General features: G+C 65.4%; 1 protein-coding gene across 4 annotated transcripts; it reads left to right on the top strand.

The window, feature by feature from the left end:
- On the top strand, nucleotides 1–10,148 carry ARFGAP1 (ADP ribosylation factor GTPase activating protein 1). 4 transcript variants are annotated; one of them, XM_036245475.1, is made up of 14 exons: nucleotides 2–69; nucleotides 1,079–1,142; nucleotides 1,301–1,410; nucleotides 1,624–1,795; nucleotides 2,208–2,308; nucleotides 3,416–3,502; nucleotides 3,754–3,850; nucleotides 5,562–5,618; nucleotides 6,192–6,224; nucleotides 7,097–7,126; nucleotides 7,904–7,960; nucleotides 8,454–8,513; nucleotides 9,062–9,138; nucleotides 9,478–10,148. In XM_036245475.1, exons 2-14 carry the CDS (start codon nucleotides 1,083–1,085, stop codon nucleotides 9,818–9,820), a joined length of 1,284 nt encoding a protein of 427 aa, XP_036101368.1. In that variant the 5' UTR covers nucleotides 2–69; nucleotides 1,079–1,082; the 3' UTR covers nucleotides 9,821–10,148. The 4 variants fall into 4 exon arrangements, with proteins under 4 accessions (XP_036101370.1, XP_036101368.1, XP_036101369.1 ...); XM_036245476.1 differs by lacking the exon at nucleotides 7,097–7,126 and having other exon boundaries at nucleotides 3–69; XM_036245477.1 differs by lacking the exons at nucleotides 7,097–7,126; nucleotides 8,454–8,513 and having other exon boundaries at nucleotides 1–69.
- Nucleotides 10,149–12,902: the final 2,754 nt, after the last annotated feature.

Below are 12,902 nucleotides of genomic sequence, written 5' to 3'. Positions count from 1 at the left end.
TCGGTGCAGCTCGCGGCGCGACCCCGGCCCGGACCCGTCGACCCCGGTGCACAGGATCGAGCGCGCCCGGTAAGCGCGCGGCCCCAGCCCCCGTTCCCCGCCCACCGGCCCCGGCTCGGCGCCGCCCCCGCTCGGACCCTGGCCCCCGGCCCCCGGCCCTCTCCCCCGACGCTGCCCACGCGCCCCGCGGGGCCCCGCCGGCCGCGGCCTGGCCCTCCCTCGGACCCAGGACCCGGCCTGGACACAGCGGAGCCCCGGGCTTGCACGCCTCCCGGCGGGTGTCGGGGCCCGGCCCTTGGCGGTGGATGACCGTCTGGGAGGGGGCGGGGGAGAGCGTGACATTTTCTCCCTGTTTGCGTGGATTTGTGTAGAACTGTGCTCCGCGTCCGGCCTGTCAAACAACCTGGTTGCAAACCACCAGTTTTGTTTTTGTTGTTTTTTTCTTGTCCTCACCCCAGGATGTTTCTTTCCACTGATTTTTTTTAGAGAAAATAGAAGCGGGGAGGGGGAGAGAGGGAAACCCCATCACGAGAGGCACATCAGTGGGTTGCCTCCCCACAACCCACACCCAGCTGGGATCCAGCCCGTAACCCAGTACATGCCGGTGACCTGGAATCGAACCCGAGAACCTTTGGTCCTGGGCTGACACTCTAACCGCTGCGTAACACCGGGCAGGGTTGCTCCGGGTCTTTCTTGGAAAGTATTTCTCCCGGAAGCAGTTCCCCAAGCTCTGCCTTGTAGTATTTTTGCACTTGATGGTGTTTTTCTTTTTGTGAAGTGACCTATTTGTGAGTTTTTGTTTTTTTTTATCCTCACCCGAGGACATTTTTCCATTTTTTGTTCAGATAGAGCGGGAGGGAGAGAGAGAGAGAGAGAAACATCGACGTGAAAGGGACACATCGAGTGGCTGCCACCCTCACGACCCAACCAGGGCCAGGGACACACTGCAACCGAGGTACATGCCCTGAGCGGGAACCGAACCCGGGTCTCTCTGGACCACAGGCTGATGCTCTAACTGCTGAACCAAACAGGCCAGGGCTATTTGTAAGTTTTAAGAGCTTATTTTTCTTTTCTGCAGCATCATGGCCAGCCCAAGAACCCGGAAAGTTCTGAAGGAAGTCAGGGTGCAGGATGAAAACAATGTGAGCCTCTGCTTTTCTTTTGTGCTTTGGTCAGGGCTCCCAGACCTCCAGAAGCTGGAAGCCCCAGAGCCCACCCTCCCCATCACCCATTGGGTCTTTGGGGTCCCTGGGCCCTGCCCTGAGCCGCCTGGGCAAGTCGCACATGGCCCTCTCTGCAGGTGTGTTTTGAGTGTGGCGCGTTCAACCCTCAGTGGGTGAGTGTGACCTACGGCATCTGGATCTGCCTGGAGTGCTCAGGGAGACACCGCGGGCTCGGAGTGCACCTCAGGTCAGTGCCCGGCCTGCCACTCGGCTCCCCGAGGGCCTGCCCGCAGGTGGCGGGTGCTGGCAAAGCTCAGGCACCTCCCTCAGTGCTCCTCGCGCCCTCAGAGGCCTCGTGGCCGGGCGCTTCTGTCCCAGGAAGCACACGTGTCTAGTCACCAGTTGGGTGTGGGTGGTCTCGGTACCCAGCTCTCAGTAACTGCATCGCCCCTGCCTTTAGCTTTGTGCGCTCCGTCACTATGGACAAGTGGAAGGACATGGAACTGGAGAAGATGAAAGCTGGTGGGAATGCTAAGTTCCGGCAGTTCCTGGAGTCTCAGGAGGACTATGACCCCTGCTGGTCCCTGCAGGACAAGTACAACAGCAAGGCGGCCGCCCTCTTCAGGGACAAGGTGAGGCCCCCAGCAGTGCCCAGGCTGCTCCCTCAGGGCTTTAGTGGCTCCAGTCCATGGACAGAAGAGTATGTGGCTCCTGTCTGCCCTTTTGCCCCCCTGCCTCCGGGGAAGCAGATAGTCTGTGGTTAGCGAGGTGAAGGATGGGTCTTCCTCCCCATGCCTCTGTCCATCTTGGTTAAAATACTCCCGAAGACAGAAGTGCCTGCGGGGGATAGAGGTGGTCCTGGGCATTTGGGGTTGCAGCCCCTGACCAAGAACTCACTGGCACCACTGCAAAGACCTGGTCTCATGTTCACACGAGACAGAGACCCTCTCCCATGGCTACTGAGCCTGGGGGTTCACCGGAGCCAGCGCCATCCACAGCTACCCTGCCAGGTCTGGGCTCTCTGATTCCGTGTCCCCTTGGCAGGTGGCCACTCTGGCCGAAGGCAGAGAATGGTCTTTGGAGTCATCACCTGCACAGAACTGGACCCCGCCACAGTCCAAGCTGCTGACATCCACTGCCCACCGGTAGCCGCTCCTCTGGCCGCTGCTCTCGGCCCGGTCCTGACCTTAGCTTTAGCTCAGGGTCCTTGTGCTGTCCTGGAAACAGCTACAGTGCGAGCTCTTCCCGAAGTCAGTGGGAGAACGACCTTTCAGGTTATGAGAGCGTACAAGCTCCAGTCAACCAGTGAAGACGGGTCTAGAAGAACAGCGGCTGCCTCCCCACTCCGCAGGCGCCAGCTAGAATGTGCCACAGCACGCTGTAGCCCTGTAGGTGCTCAGCCTCCTGTGCCGCAGCCCTGTAGGTGCTCAGCCTCCTGTGCCGCAGCCCTGTAGGTGCTCAGCCTCCTGTGATGAGCCCTGTAGGTGCTCAGCCTCCTGTGCCGCAGCCCTGCAGGTGCTCAGCCTCCTGTGCCGCAGCCCTGTAGGTGCTCAGCCTCCTGTGCTGCAGCCCTGTAGGTGCTCAGCCTCCTGTGATGAGCCCTGTAGGTGCTCAGCCTCCTGTGCCGCAGCCCTGCAGGTGCTCAGCCTCCTGTGCCGCAGCCCTGCAGGTGCTCAGCCTCCTGTGCCGCAGCCCTGCAGGTGCTCAGCCTCCTGTGATGAGCCCTGTAGGTGCTCAGCCTCCTGTGCCGCAGCCCTGTAGGTGCTCAGCCTCCTGTGCCGCAGCCCTGTAGGTGCTCAGCCTCCTGTGCCGCAGCCCTGTAGGTGCTTAGCCTCCTGTGCTGCCTGAGGGCCACCCACCTCCCCCAGTGCAGGAGGCTTCAGGTCAGCGCTGCTATGGCGCTTGTCCTGTCTCACATGCCGGAGGCTGGTGTCCGGTGTGGCGGGTCTCAGCAGGCTCCTCACTCACACCGGGGGTGCCAGGGTCTGCCCCACCTGCTGCCCTTGCGTGTTAGGTCCAGGTGTCCCTGCTGTTAGGTCCCATCTGTGAGGCGCACTCTCCGCACTGCTTTCTGTTGGCGTCATGAGCTGCCTTTGGAAAGAGCTGGAGTCCAGCTCGGCCTCCTGTGCTCTGTCTTTGGAGGAGCCCAGGTGTGACCAGGTGGTCTGGACAGTACCTCTCAGAGGCCCTGTGGTGCCTGGTGGGCATCTGCTGCCCCCTGGCGGCCATACCAACCTGTGGCTCCATTTCAGAGCCTCTGGCCCGGCACAGAGCTCCACCGCCTCCTCCGACAAGGCCTTTGAGGACTGGCTGAGCGAGGACCTCGGCACCTACCAGGGGTGAGGCCCAGGGCGGGCACAAGCCCTGCCGTGAATGGGGTCTGGAGTGGGGAGGAGCCCAGTGTTGAGTGGGAAGGACACGCCTCTGTGCTGGGCTCTGCCTGGCTGGTGATGAGTGGTACCGGGGCCTGGGTACAGTGCTGGGACGTTCCTGCTGTCCCTGAGCTGGCCGGGACCTTGCCGTGTGGCGCTCCCTGGCCGGGCAGCAGGGGGCCCCAGTGAGCAGCGCGGTGGCTGTGCTTCCTTGTCAGGGCCCAGGAGAGCCGCTACGTGGGGTTTGGGAACACGGTGCCGCCTCCGAAGAAGGACGACGACTTCCTCAACAGCGCCATGTCGTCCCTGTACTCGGTGAGCCCGCCGTCCTGCCAGAGTGCACCCGCGTCCGAGCACCCAGGGCCTCCTGGAGCGGAGGCCGGCCCGGGGCAGTCTGAGCGGGTCCCCCCTCCCCTCCCCTCCCCTCTCCTCCCCTCCCCAGACGTCTGCTGTGTCGTTCAGCTTCCAAGCTGTCACTCACTTAGTTCCTTCGGCACAAACACACATTTCAAGTCAACAAGGCGCATTTCCTCCGAAGAACAGGTGTCCCCTGTGGACCTGTGTGGCCGGCTCTCCCCGGGGGTGCAGGCCCCGCCTGACGCAGCCCATGTCGGGTCTCTTGCTGCTCTGCTGGCCAGCCGGAAAGATGGTTTGGTGGCAGAGGGGACGGGTCCAAGCAGCATAAGCCCGGCGTCCTCTGGGGTCGGCACCCTCAGCCACGCGTGGTCCCGGCCTGCCCTCGGCCGCGCCGGGTCAAACCACTGTGTTCCGAGGAAACTTGCGCTGTTTTTAAAAAGCGGCGTTGCGTCATGTGATGGGAAACTTGAAATACCCGAGGCCTGGCCAGGTGGTGGGACAGGGTCTTCGAAGGGCCAAGTGCAGGAAGCAAGGGTGGAAGCGGAGCCACCGCAGGGCGGCCACAGCGGCGCCGCGTGGCGTGAAGAAGCTGGAGGGAGCCCGAGGGTGTTCTTCCGTTTGTCTTCAGATAGAGTGGGGAAGAGAGAGAGAATCGATGTGAGAAAGCCATCGGCCAGCTGCCTCCCACGCGACCCCAGCCAGGGCCTGGACCGAACTGCAACCAAGGCACGTGCCCTTGACCGGAATCAAACCTACAACTCATTGGTCTGCAGGTCGACGCTCTAACCGCTGGGCCACACTGGCCAGGGCCCCGGCCTTTCCTTTGGGATCCTGACTCAGGCGTGGCAGGCGGTTCACTCTGCCCCTTTCTCCGTCCTGCCCTGTGCACACTTGCTTCCAAAGGGGGCAGCTTCTCAGTTTTTTTTTTAATCCTCATCTGAGGACATTTTTCCATTTTTTGTTCAGATAGAGTGAGAGGGAGAGAGAGAGAAACATTGATGTGAAAGGGACACATCGAGTGGCTGCCACCCTCACGACCCAACCAGGGCCGGGGACAAACTGCAACCGAGGTACATGCCCTCAGCAGGAACCGAACCTGGGTTTCTCTGGACCGCAGGCCCACGCTCCAGCTGCTAAGCCGAACTGGCCAGGGCACAACTTCTCAGTTATTTCTAACCACCCATCGCCCGTCTCGGCTGGGTCTCTGGGGCCTGGTCGCAGCTTTGTGGCTGGAAGCCTGCTGTGGGGGAGCAAGCCGCCACCTGCAGAGGTGTCCCAGCCTCCTGTAGGTACCTGAGCGGGCCGAGTGTCTCCTGCGTGCACGGCCTTTTGCATTTCTTCAGGAGTGAAAGGCTCTGGTTGAATTCAGTCAGGTGTTTATGTTCCTAAGTAGTCTAGGTTTGTTCTGGAGGCTCCACGGGAAACCTGGAGCTCAGACAGAAGAGACAGGTTGCAGCGGCTGCAGCAGCCCAGGTGGCCCACCCTGGGTGGGTGCTAGCTCCTCCCCCCCTGAGAGGGCGCCACCCTGTGGTCCAGGCCTGGCTCTTCCAAGTTCTTCCTGTCTGTCGGGCTGGAGGTGGTCAGCCCTCCTGGGAGGTGGACAGGGCGGTGGGTCAGAGTGGTCGGTAGGCGTCCGGGTGGAGTCTTGACGCGGCCCTGCTCCTTCCAGGGCTGGAGCAGCTTCACCACTGGAGCCAGCAAGTTCGCCTCTGTGGCTAAGGAAGGTGTAAGTACCGTCTCCGCATCGCTGCCCCGGACGCACAGCCTGGCCGGCCTGCAGGGGAGGCCCTGGGAGGAGCCCGGAGTTGAGGGGCTCCCGCCCCTGGAGCACCACCCCTTAGCCCTATGGCCTCTGCCGGTTCTCTCAGGGCCTCGTCTCTGAAGGGGCTGTGGCCGGGGGGCTCCAGGCACCTTTCAGCTGGAATGTGCGGCCAGGCTCTCCTGTTAGGATAGTGATGGGAGTGCCGGGCAAAGTGAGTGGCATCCCGGAGGGCAGCTGCGTGGGCTGGGCTGTGGGAATGACACTGAAGGTGGGATTGGGGCGGCGCCCCCGCTGGTGGGGGTCCTGCATCCCAGAGCTAATAGGACAGTTGCCCAGGGGTTGCAGGGGCGCCCCACCCCCACCAGCCTCTCTTCAGTGGGGCTGGTGTGCTGGGCAGCTCTCAGCCCTTGGGACCACCGCAGGGCGAGCACTGGAGCCTTGGTGGCATCGGCAGGCTGGCCGCGGGGCGGCGTCCGCGCCCAGGGGGATGCATGGCGGCCACTGAGGACCATAGCAAGCCCTTCGTTTCTCTTTCAGGCTACCAAGTTCGGATCCCAGGCCAGTCAAAAGGTAACGGGGGCTTCTGAGGCCTGAGCTCTGTCACTCCTGGTCTGACATCCCGTCAGGCGTCTGGGGTGCCCTGGGGTGCCTCCTCAGCCCGGAGCTGGGGGAGGGGACAGTGCTGTGTGTGGCCTGGGTACTGACGGGCCGTGTGTGGGTTTGTCTCCCAAGCTCGCGGCAGCACACGTTACTTCAGGGGCCTGCGGGTTTGGCAGACAGGGTAAGAGGCTGCACCCGCTTAGGGCTGTGGGGCCGAGACATCCCGTCCGTTGCACCGGGTGCCGGGCGGCCACGAGGCCGCTGTGCAGAGCCTCCTGGTCAGGCAGACAGGCAGGCGGCTGGCACCACCGGGAGGGAGGCTCAGCGTCGCTGGAGCTGGGCTGAGCTGCGGAACTGGCACCTTCTCGGGACTGGAGCTGATCTCTGCCGGTCAGCGCCACCTCTTCCTGTAGGCGGGCGTCTCGGGCCTCAGCCCTGTTTTCTTCAGACCCTGTTCGTGGCCCCTGCAGTCCCCAGGAGGTGCCAGGTCTCTGTGCAGGTCCGTCCTCCCAGGGTTGGGAGCAGGACTCGAGGCAGCGGCCACAGGGCTGTTCCAGGCCCTGAGTGAGGTGGGGTGGTTTCTCCCCACCCGTGGGGGACCCCTGTTCTACTTCTCTCTGAGCCCCCACTGCGGGCCCCTGAAACCCTCGCGCACCCGGTTCTGCCGGTGGTCAGTTGGGAGTGGAAATCAGTCAGGTTCAGCGGCAGGGAAGGAGGCTCTGAGGTCACTTTGGGGCTTGTTGGGGTGATGCTGGTGCCATAAGTCGAGGTGTTTCTGGGGTGCCCGTGCTCTACTGCCTTGCTCTCTCCTCTCTCCCCTGTCTCTGTGCTGCTGGGTCAAGTTCTGGGGCTCCAAGCAGCAGCCAGAGCTGGTAAGGCCTGCGTCAGCCCTCCGCATGCTGCCTCGTCTGCTGGGCCCGCTTCGTGTCCGCGTGTTGTGCTCGCGCTCAGAGCTGCTCGCCGCTCTGTGTGGCCCGTGCACGCTGCTTGGGGACCTGCGCTTCCTCTGGCCCAGAATACAGTGGGCGCTGATGGCCTAGGAGCCCCTGGGGCGACTTGGCAGGACTTTCACGGTGTCACTGCCTTGAACCAAACAGCAGAGGTGGCTTGTCCTGGAAGTAAAGCCCTCACACCCGTGCTGTGGGGGCCAGCACGACTCGGAGCCCTTGTCCGTGGCCCCGCCATCCCAGCCCTGCCCCCACCCGATCAGTCTCCGGCCGCTCCCTGCCCTCCAGCCCGCTCCCGAGTGCCCGTGGGAGGGCAGGTGGGGCTCAGCTGGGCTGCTGAACACGCACCCCTGCGCCCCTTGGGAGTGTCTGTGACCTGCGCTGGCTCACAGGCTGTCCCCACCAGACAGGACCCCTGGGCGCTGGGGGAGCCCCTGGAGATGACGGCTGGACGGGCGGGCGGGCCGGCCGAGGGTGCGTGCCGACCCTGGGTCCCTCCTGGACGACCGCATAGCCTGGGGCAGCGGGCCCGGCCTCTGGGGCAGGGGTGCTCGGAGCCACCTTGGCGCAGCTGCTGTGAGGGTGGCGCCCTGTGTGCTGGTGGGCGGCTTGCTGGTGCTGCTGTGCTGACCCTCGTCCTGGGGTGAGCATGGTGCCCGGGATCCCCTCAGCTTCCCTCTCCTGCCCCTGCCCTTCACACAGGCATCGGAGCTGGGCCACAGTCTGAATGAGAACGTCCTCAAGCCTGCCCAGGAGAAGGTAGCATCGCCCTTTCGACCTCGGGCCCTCGGGCCTGCTGTTCCTGTCTCCCGGGGCCTTGTCCTGGGAGCTGGTGCACGGCGTGTGCTCCTCGTGTTTATGTCTTCGTGTCCGTGTCCCTGTGTGCTCCCCGTGGTTCCCCCATGTCCCCACGTGCCCCCCACATGTCCGTGTTCCATGCTCTGCTTCAGAGTGTCCTCCGGGAACTGGCAGCATGGAGGAGCCCAGACTGGGCAGAAGCACTCGGGCTGGGGTGTGGGCCGTGCCGTCTGTCCTCGGGAGGGCGTGGGAGATGCAGAGGCCACCGGAGGACACAGTGTTAGACCAGCGTGGGGCAGAATGCCACTGGCTCCCCACGCTTCCCCGTCACTTCTGGGGTGGGGGTCACAGCAGGGAGCCGGCTCCCCGCCCAGCTGCTGTGGTGGGCGTTGTCCTGTCAGTGCTGGTGGTGGGCTGCTGCCCTTTGGGTGACGACAGTGTTCAACCCACGCAGGTGAAGGAGGGAAAGATTTTTGATGACGTGTCCAGTGGGGTCTCTCAGTTGGCGTCCAAGGTAGGGCGCCCGCCGACATGCGGGCGCAGCTGGGGCCAGTCTCCTCATCCCGGTGCCGGCACCCGGGCTGCGGGCTGGTGCGCTGTGCCCAGGTCACCTCTGGGCCGAGTGCCCCAGGCTGCACCTGCCCTGGAGGTGAGGAGGGCGGGCAGGGGCTTGGTGCCGGCACCCGGGCTGTGGAGACGGCCTCGGGCTGCACAGCCGCTGACCTGTCGCTCTCTTCCTTCTGTTCTTGCTGCCGCTGACCTTCCCTGGTGAGTGTCGGCTGCTGGGCCAGCTGGGGACGCTCGTCTCCGCCTCACCACCAGGGTGGGGGTGGGGGGTGGCTGTTCCTGTGCCGGCCAGTGAGCTCCTGTCCCTGAGGGCCATGGTCCTCGCTGTCCCCTGGCGGCACCTGCCAGCAGACCCCGTTTGAGTGAGTGGTGACGCAGGGTTGGCTGTGTTGCTGAGTTTCGGAGCTTTGCCGGGGCTTTGAGCAGAAGGCTGTTCCTGTGCTCCGTGTCCCTGGCACTGGGACTGGGTCGAGCTGTGTCCCCATCTTGTTCCAGGTCCAGGGAGTTGGCAGCAAGGGCTGGCGGGACGTCACCACCTTTTTTTCTGGGAGAGCAGAGGACCCCTCGGACAGGTGTGCCAGATCCGTCCTGACACGGCCCTTCCCTGGGCTTTTCCCAGGGTCTCTTGAGGCTGTTCGGGTGGGGCGGCCTTTGTCCTGGGCTGGTCATCTGGACAGTGCAGGGCGGGGCTCAGTGCTCTGGGTTTCCGTCTCCTCCAGCATCTCCGTCTGGGTGGGGAGGGGGCGCGGGCTCTGGCGCAGGTCGGTCCGTCCCTCCAGCGGGCCCTGGAGCCACACTGAGCTGGTCTCTGCTCCGGAGAGAAAGATGGTTCTGGGCGGGGGGCAGCTCTGGGGCCTGTCCTCCGGGGAGGCGCTTGGGGAGCAGCTGTTCAGAGCCCCCCTCTCTCCCAGACCCCTGGAGGGCCAGAGCTACCAGAACAGCGGAGGGGACAACTCCCAGAACAGCGCCATCGACCAGAGCTTCTGGGAGACCTTCGGGAGCGCCGACCCCGCCAAGGCCCACCGGTCCCCGAGCAGCGACAGCTGGACTTGCGCCGACGCGTCTGCGGAGAAGCGGAGCTCGGACAGCTGGGACGTGTGGGGCTCGGGCTCCGCCTCCAACCACAGGAACAGCGACAACAGCGATGGCGGGGAGGCCTGGGGGGGCGGCGGGGAGGGCCGGCCCAAGGCCTCCAGGAAGGCCGCTCCGCGGGCCGCGCAGGTGGACGAGGGCTGGGACACCCAGGACTGGTAGGCGCCCGGCCCGGCCCTGGGCCGCACCCTGTCTGCACGCCGCGTCCTCCCGCACCTTCCGTCCCCAGGAGCCCGCTGGGGCCGGACACAGGCTTGGGCGTGACTCGGGGTGGCGCCGCCTGCCACGTGGGGCTCAGCGCATGGGGCTCGCTCTTCACGGCAGCGGCAGGCAGAGGCCGGGCCGCTGCCCTGCTGCCCAGTGTCCAGTGTTTGTCCAGTGTCCACCCGCCTGGGTTCCAGGTGCAGAGGAGGGCAGGGCCCTGCCGCTGCGGGAAGCCGGCTGCACCCGCTAATAAACCCTCCCCAGGCTGCACGCAGCCAGTGTCCGTGACGTGACGTGATGTGACGTGCTGCCCCGTGTCTGATGTGATGTGCTGCCCGTGAGCGTGACCTCCTGGCTCCCTACTTGAAGAGAAGGCGCCGAGTCTCAGCCGCACTGAGCCCCCGCTGCCCCGGCCCGTGGTCCACGAGGGACTGTGCCCCACCCGCCCGAGCAGGGGCAGCGCCTGAGGCCGCCTTGCCCTCTGAGCTGGTCGCTGGCCCCCGGCACGCCCTGGACGGTTCAGGGAGGGAGCTCAGTGTGGTCAGGGAGGATGGCAGGCCAGTGCCTCACGGCCCGTCTGGAACACAGGAAGTGCCAGAGAGCCGTCTGGAGGGGGCTGTGTCTTCCTGTGGCCTCAGGTCCAAGGCAGTGGATGGGGCAGGGGTCCTGGGTGGGGCCGTCCTGCCGTCCAGTGTTGGCTGAGTCCCAGCACCACCCGCCTGCACTGGCCAGCTGGGTGGGAGACTGGACCCTACTCTGAAGCTGCCCTCGGCCCCAGTCCCGCCCTGGAGGCCACCTCCCGAAGGCCAGGCTGACTGGGGGCCTCTGCCCTGCAGACACTTCAAGGCCAAGCCCTGCCCAGCTTTGCTCCCTTTCTGGAACTTTCCTAGAGCTAGTCCCCCCCCCCCCTTCCACCTTTGTTCAGCCTTGCACACCAGACCCTGCCAGCAGGCCCCTCCTGCGCCCCACACCTGGGCCAGGGCCGGCACCGGAGGGAGGGCAGGGCTCTGCTCAACTCCCAGCCGGCTCCCTCCAGGTCAGAACTAGGGCTCCTGGGGCTGCTCCCCACGGCGGGGGCTGCGGGGGCTCTGGCCTCCTGCTTGTGACAACCAGGGCGTGGACTGCCGTGGGGCCTCCAGGACAGGACTGCTCAGCGAGGCCAATGCCTGACTGTCCCGCCCTCTCCTGGCTGTGCCCTGGGCAGCCCGAGCGGGCTGAGGCCCAGCACTGCTTGTGGTCTTCGGGCTTGTTGGGCACGGGCTCCGGGGCAGGCACACAGGCGAGCCGTGGGCAGGGTACAGCGAAGAATGGATGGTCTCGCGGGTGTGGTGGGCGGCACCTCAGCCGGCTGCCTGTGAGCCCCCATGTCCGTGCTTGTCCCGAGTGCCGGAGCCCCGTTTGCGCTGTGGCCGCCACCGCCCTCTGCTGGCCGCTGCTTGGGTCTGCAGGGCCCTCGTCACCAAAGGGGTCCCAGGACGCCCCCACGCCCCGCAGCTCAGCCCTGCAGTGTCCGGGTTCGATGCCCTGGCCTTCAGGCTGGGCGGCTCCCAGGCTCAGTCGGGTCCCAGGGCTCCTGTTGCCCCGAGGCATGTCCTGGCCGGAGGAGCACCAACCACCAGGGGGCAAGGCTGGGCTCCCGATGCTGGCAGGAGGGGCTCGGAGACCTGGGGCGAAGCTGGCTCCCGGCTGCGGTTTCCTCGTCCAGGCCTGGGGCCACGGTGGCCAGCAGGGCAAGGCGGGGCTCTGGGAGGGCCAGCCCTGACCTTAACCCACTGAACCCCCATGCACCCCAGCCTCCACCGAACCTCACTCCTTTTAACCTGTGTCCACCTCCCCCCAAAACTCTTCTGCTTGCAGAAGCTGAACCCAGAGCAGGGCCAGAGTGGTCTCTGAGGGCACCCGGAAATCATGTCCACCCACCCCTCAACTACCTGGGCAGGGGTGGGGCCCGGGGCAGGCACTGACCCCCCGGGGACCACATCTGCCAGGCTGTGGGCCGTCGGCATCAGCCGTCAGGGTGGGCTGGGAGGGCGCGGAGGCTGGGCTGAGGCTGCAGCCTGAGTAGGAGGGGCAGGCACAGCCCATGCACAGGGCGTCCGGGCAGAGCCGGGTGGGTGCGGGCTGGGCACAGGGACCATGCACAGACCTGGAGGTTCGGGTTTGGGGTCCTGACGCTGAGGGTGATGCTGGAGGACTGGGGAGGGATCCAGGTGCTGCTCCAGGCTGCCCCCAAGCTGCCAAAGAACCCCAGTGCCCCTCACCCACATCTAGTGTCCAGGGCCCCCCGTGGTGGTCTTTGTTCCTAGGCCCCTCTTTGGGGTAGACCCTGTGAAGTGAGGGATAAAAGACCTGGGTCAGTCTGTACCCCACCGTGTGGGGCCCCCCCAGGAGATGGGTCCTTTACACTGGGACCTCTGTGCCCCCGTCTTGGAGGGACCTCCTGGCAGCAGAGGGGAGGGTGGAGAGGGGGGGGCTGGGCGGGGCTGGCGGGGGGAAGGGCCCTCATAAGCCCTGGGCTTCCTGTGGCTGCCGCAGGCGGAGAGGACTGAGCAGGTGGGTGACTGGCCGGTTGTCCTGGAGGCTGGGTGGATGAGGAGCACCCCAGGGATCCGCCCAGGGCTTTGATCCGAGGATGACCTTGACCTTTCAGAAAGGGTGGGGAGGAGCTGAGCTCCTGGGGTGGATAGAGGGCTCTGTGCCCTGCAGGGAGTCCCCCTGGTCAGGCCAGGTCTGGGGAGGGAAGGGTCTGGAGGGTCCAGGCACCCAGCACCCACATAGCCCACTAGCCCCTTCACAGACTGCAGACCCCATGCACTCGGCAGTGGAGGGCATGCCCGCCCTGGCCACTCTGCTCTGGCTGAGGCTGGGCTGAGGCGGTGGGGACTGGAAAGCCTGAACTGAACCCTCAGCAGAGGTCCCGAGGCAGCTCGGGAGGGAGGGTACCCCAGAGGGCTCCCCCAGGACCTGAGTCCCACCTCTGGCTCTGCCAGGAGGCCGTCCCTTGTGACCAGTGAGTGGCCGAGGCAGGACCATGCTGTGA

The sequence above is a fragment of the Molossus molossus genome, unplaced genomic scaffold (genome assembly GCF_014108415.1).
Source record: "Molossus molossus isolate mMolMol1 unplaced genomic scaffold, mMolMol1.p scaffold_m16_p_6, whole genome shotgun sequence".
NCBI classification, from domain to species: Eukaryota; Metazoa; Chordata; class Mammalia; order Chiroptera; family Molossidae; genus Molossus; species Molossus molossus.
The sequence above is the reverse complement of the archived record's forward strand: the minus strand, read 5'-3'. Positions and strand labels throughout refer to the sequence as shown.

Bases quoted from the DNA above. Each gene is read 5' to 3' on its own strand.
- ARFGAP1 (XM_036245475.1), top strand. From the start codon at position 1,083: ATGGCCAGCCCAAGAACCCGGAAAGTTCTGAAGGAAGTCAGGGTGCAG. The intron at 1,143-1,300 runs GTGAGCCTCTGC...CCCTCTCTGCAG, and splicing joins GGGTGCAGGATGAAAACAAT to GTGTGTTTTGAGTGTGGCGC. The intron at 1,411-1,623 runs GTCAGTGCCCGG...CCCTGCCTTTAG, and splicing joins GGGCTCGGAGTGCACCTCAG to CTTTGTGCGCTCCGTCACTA.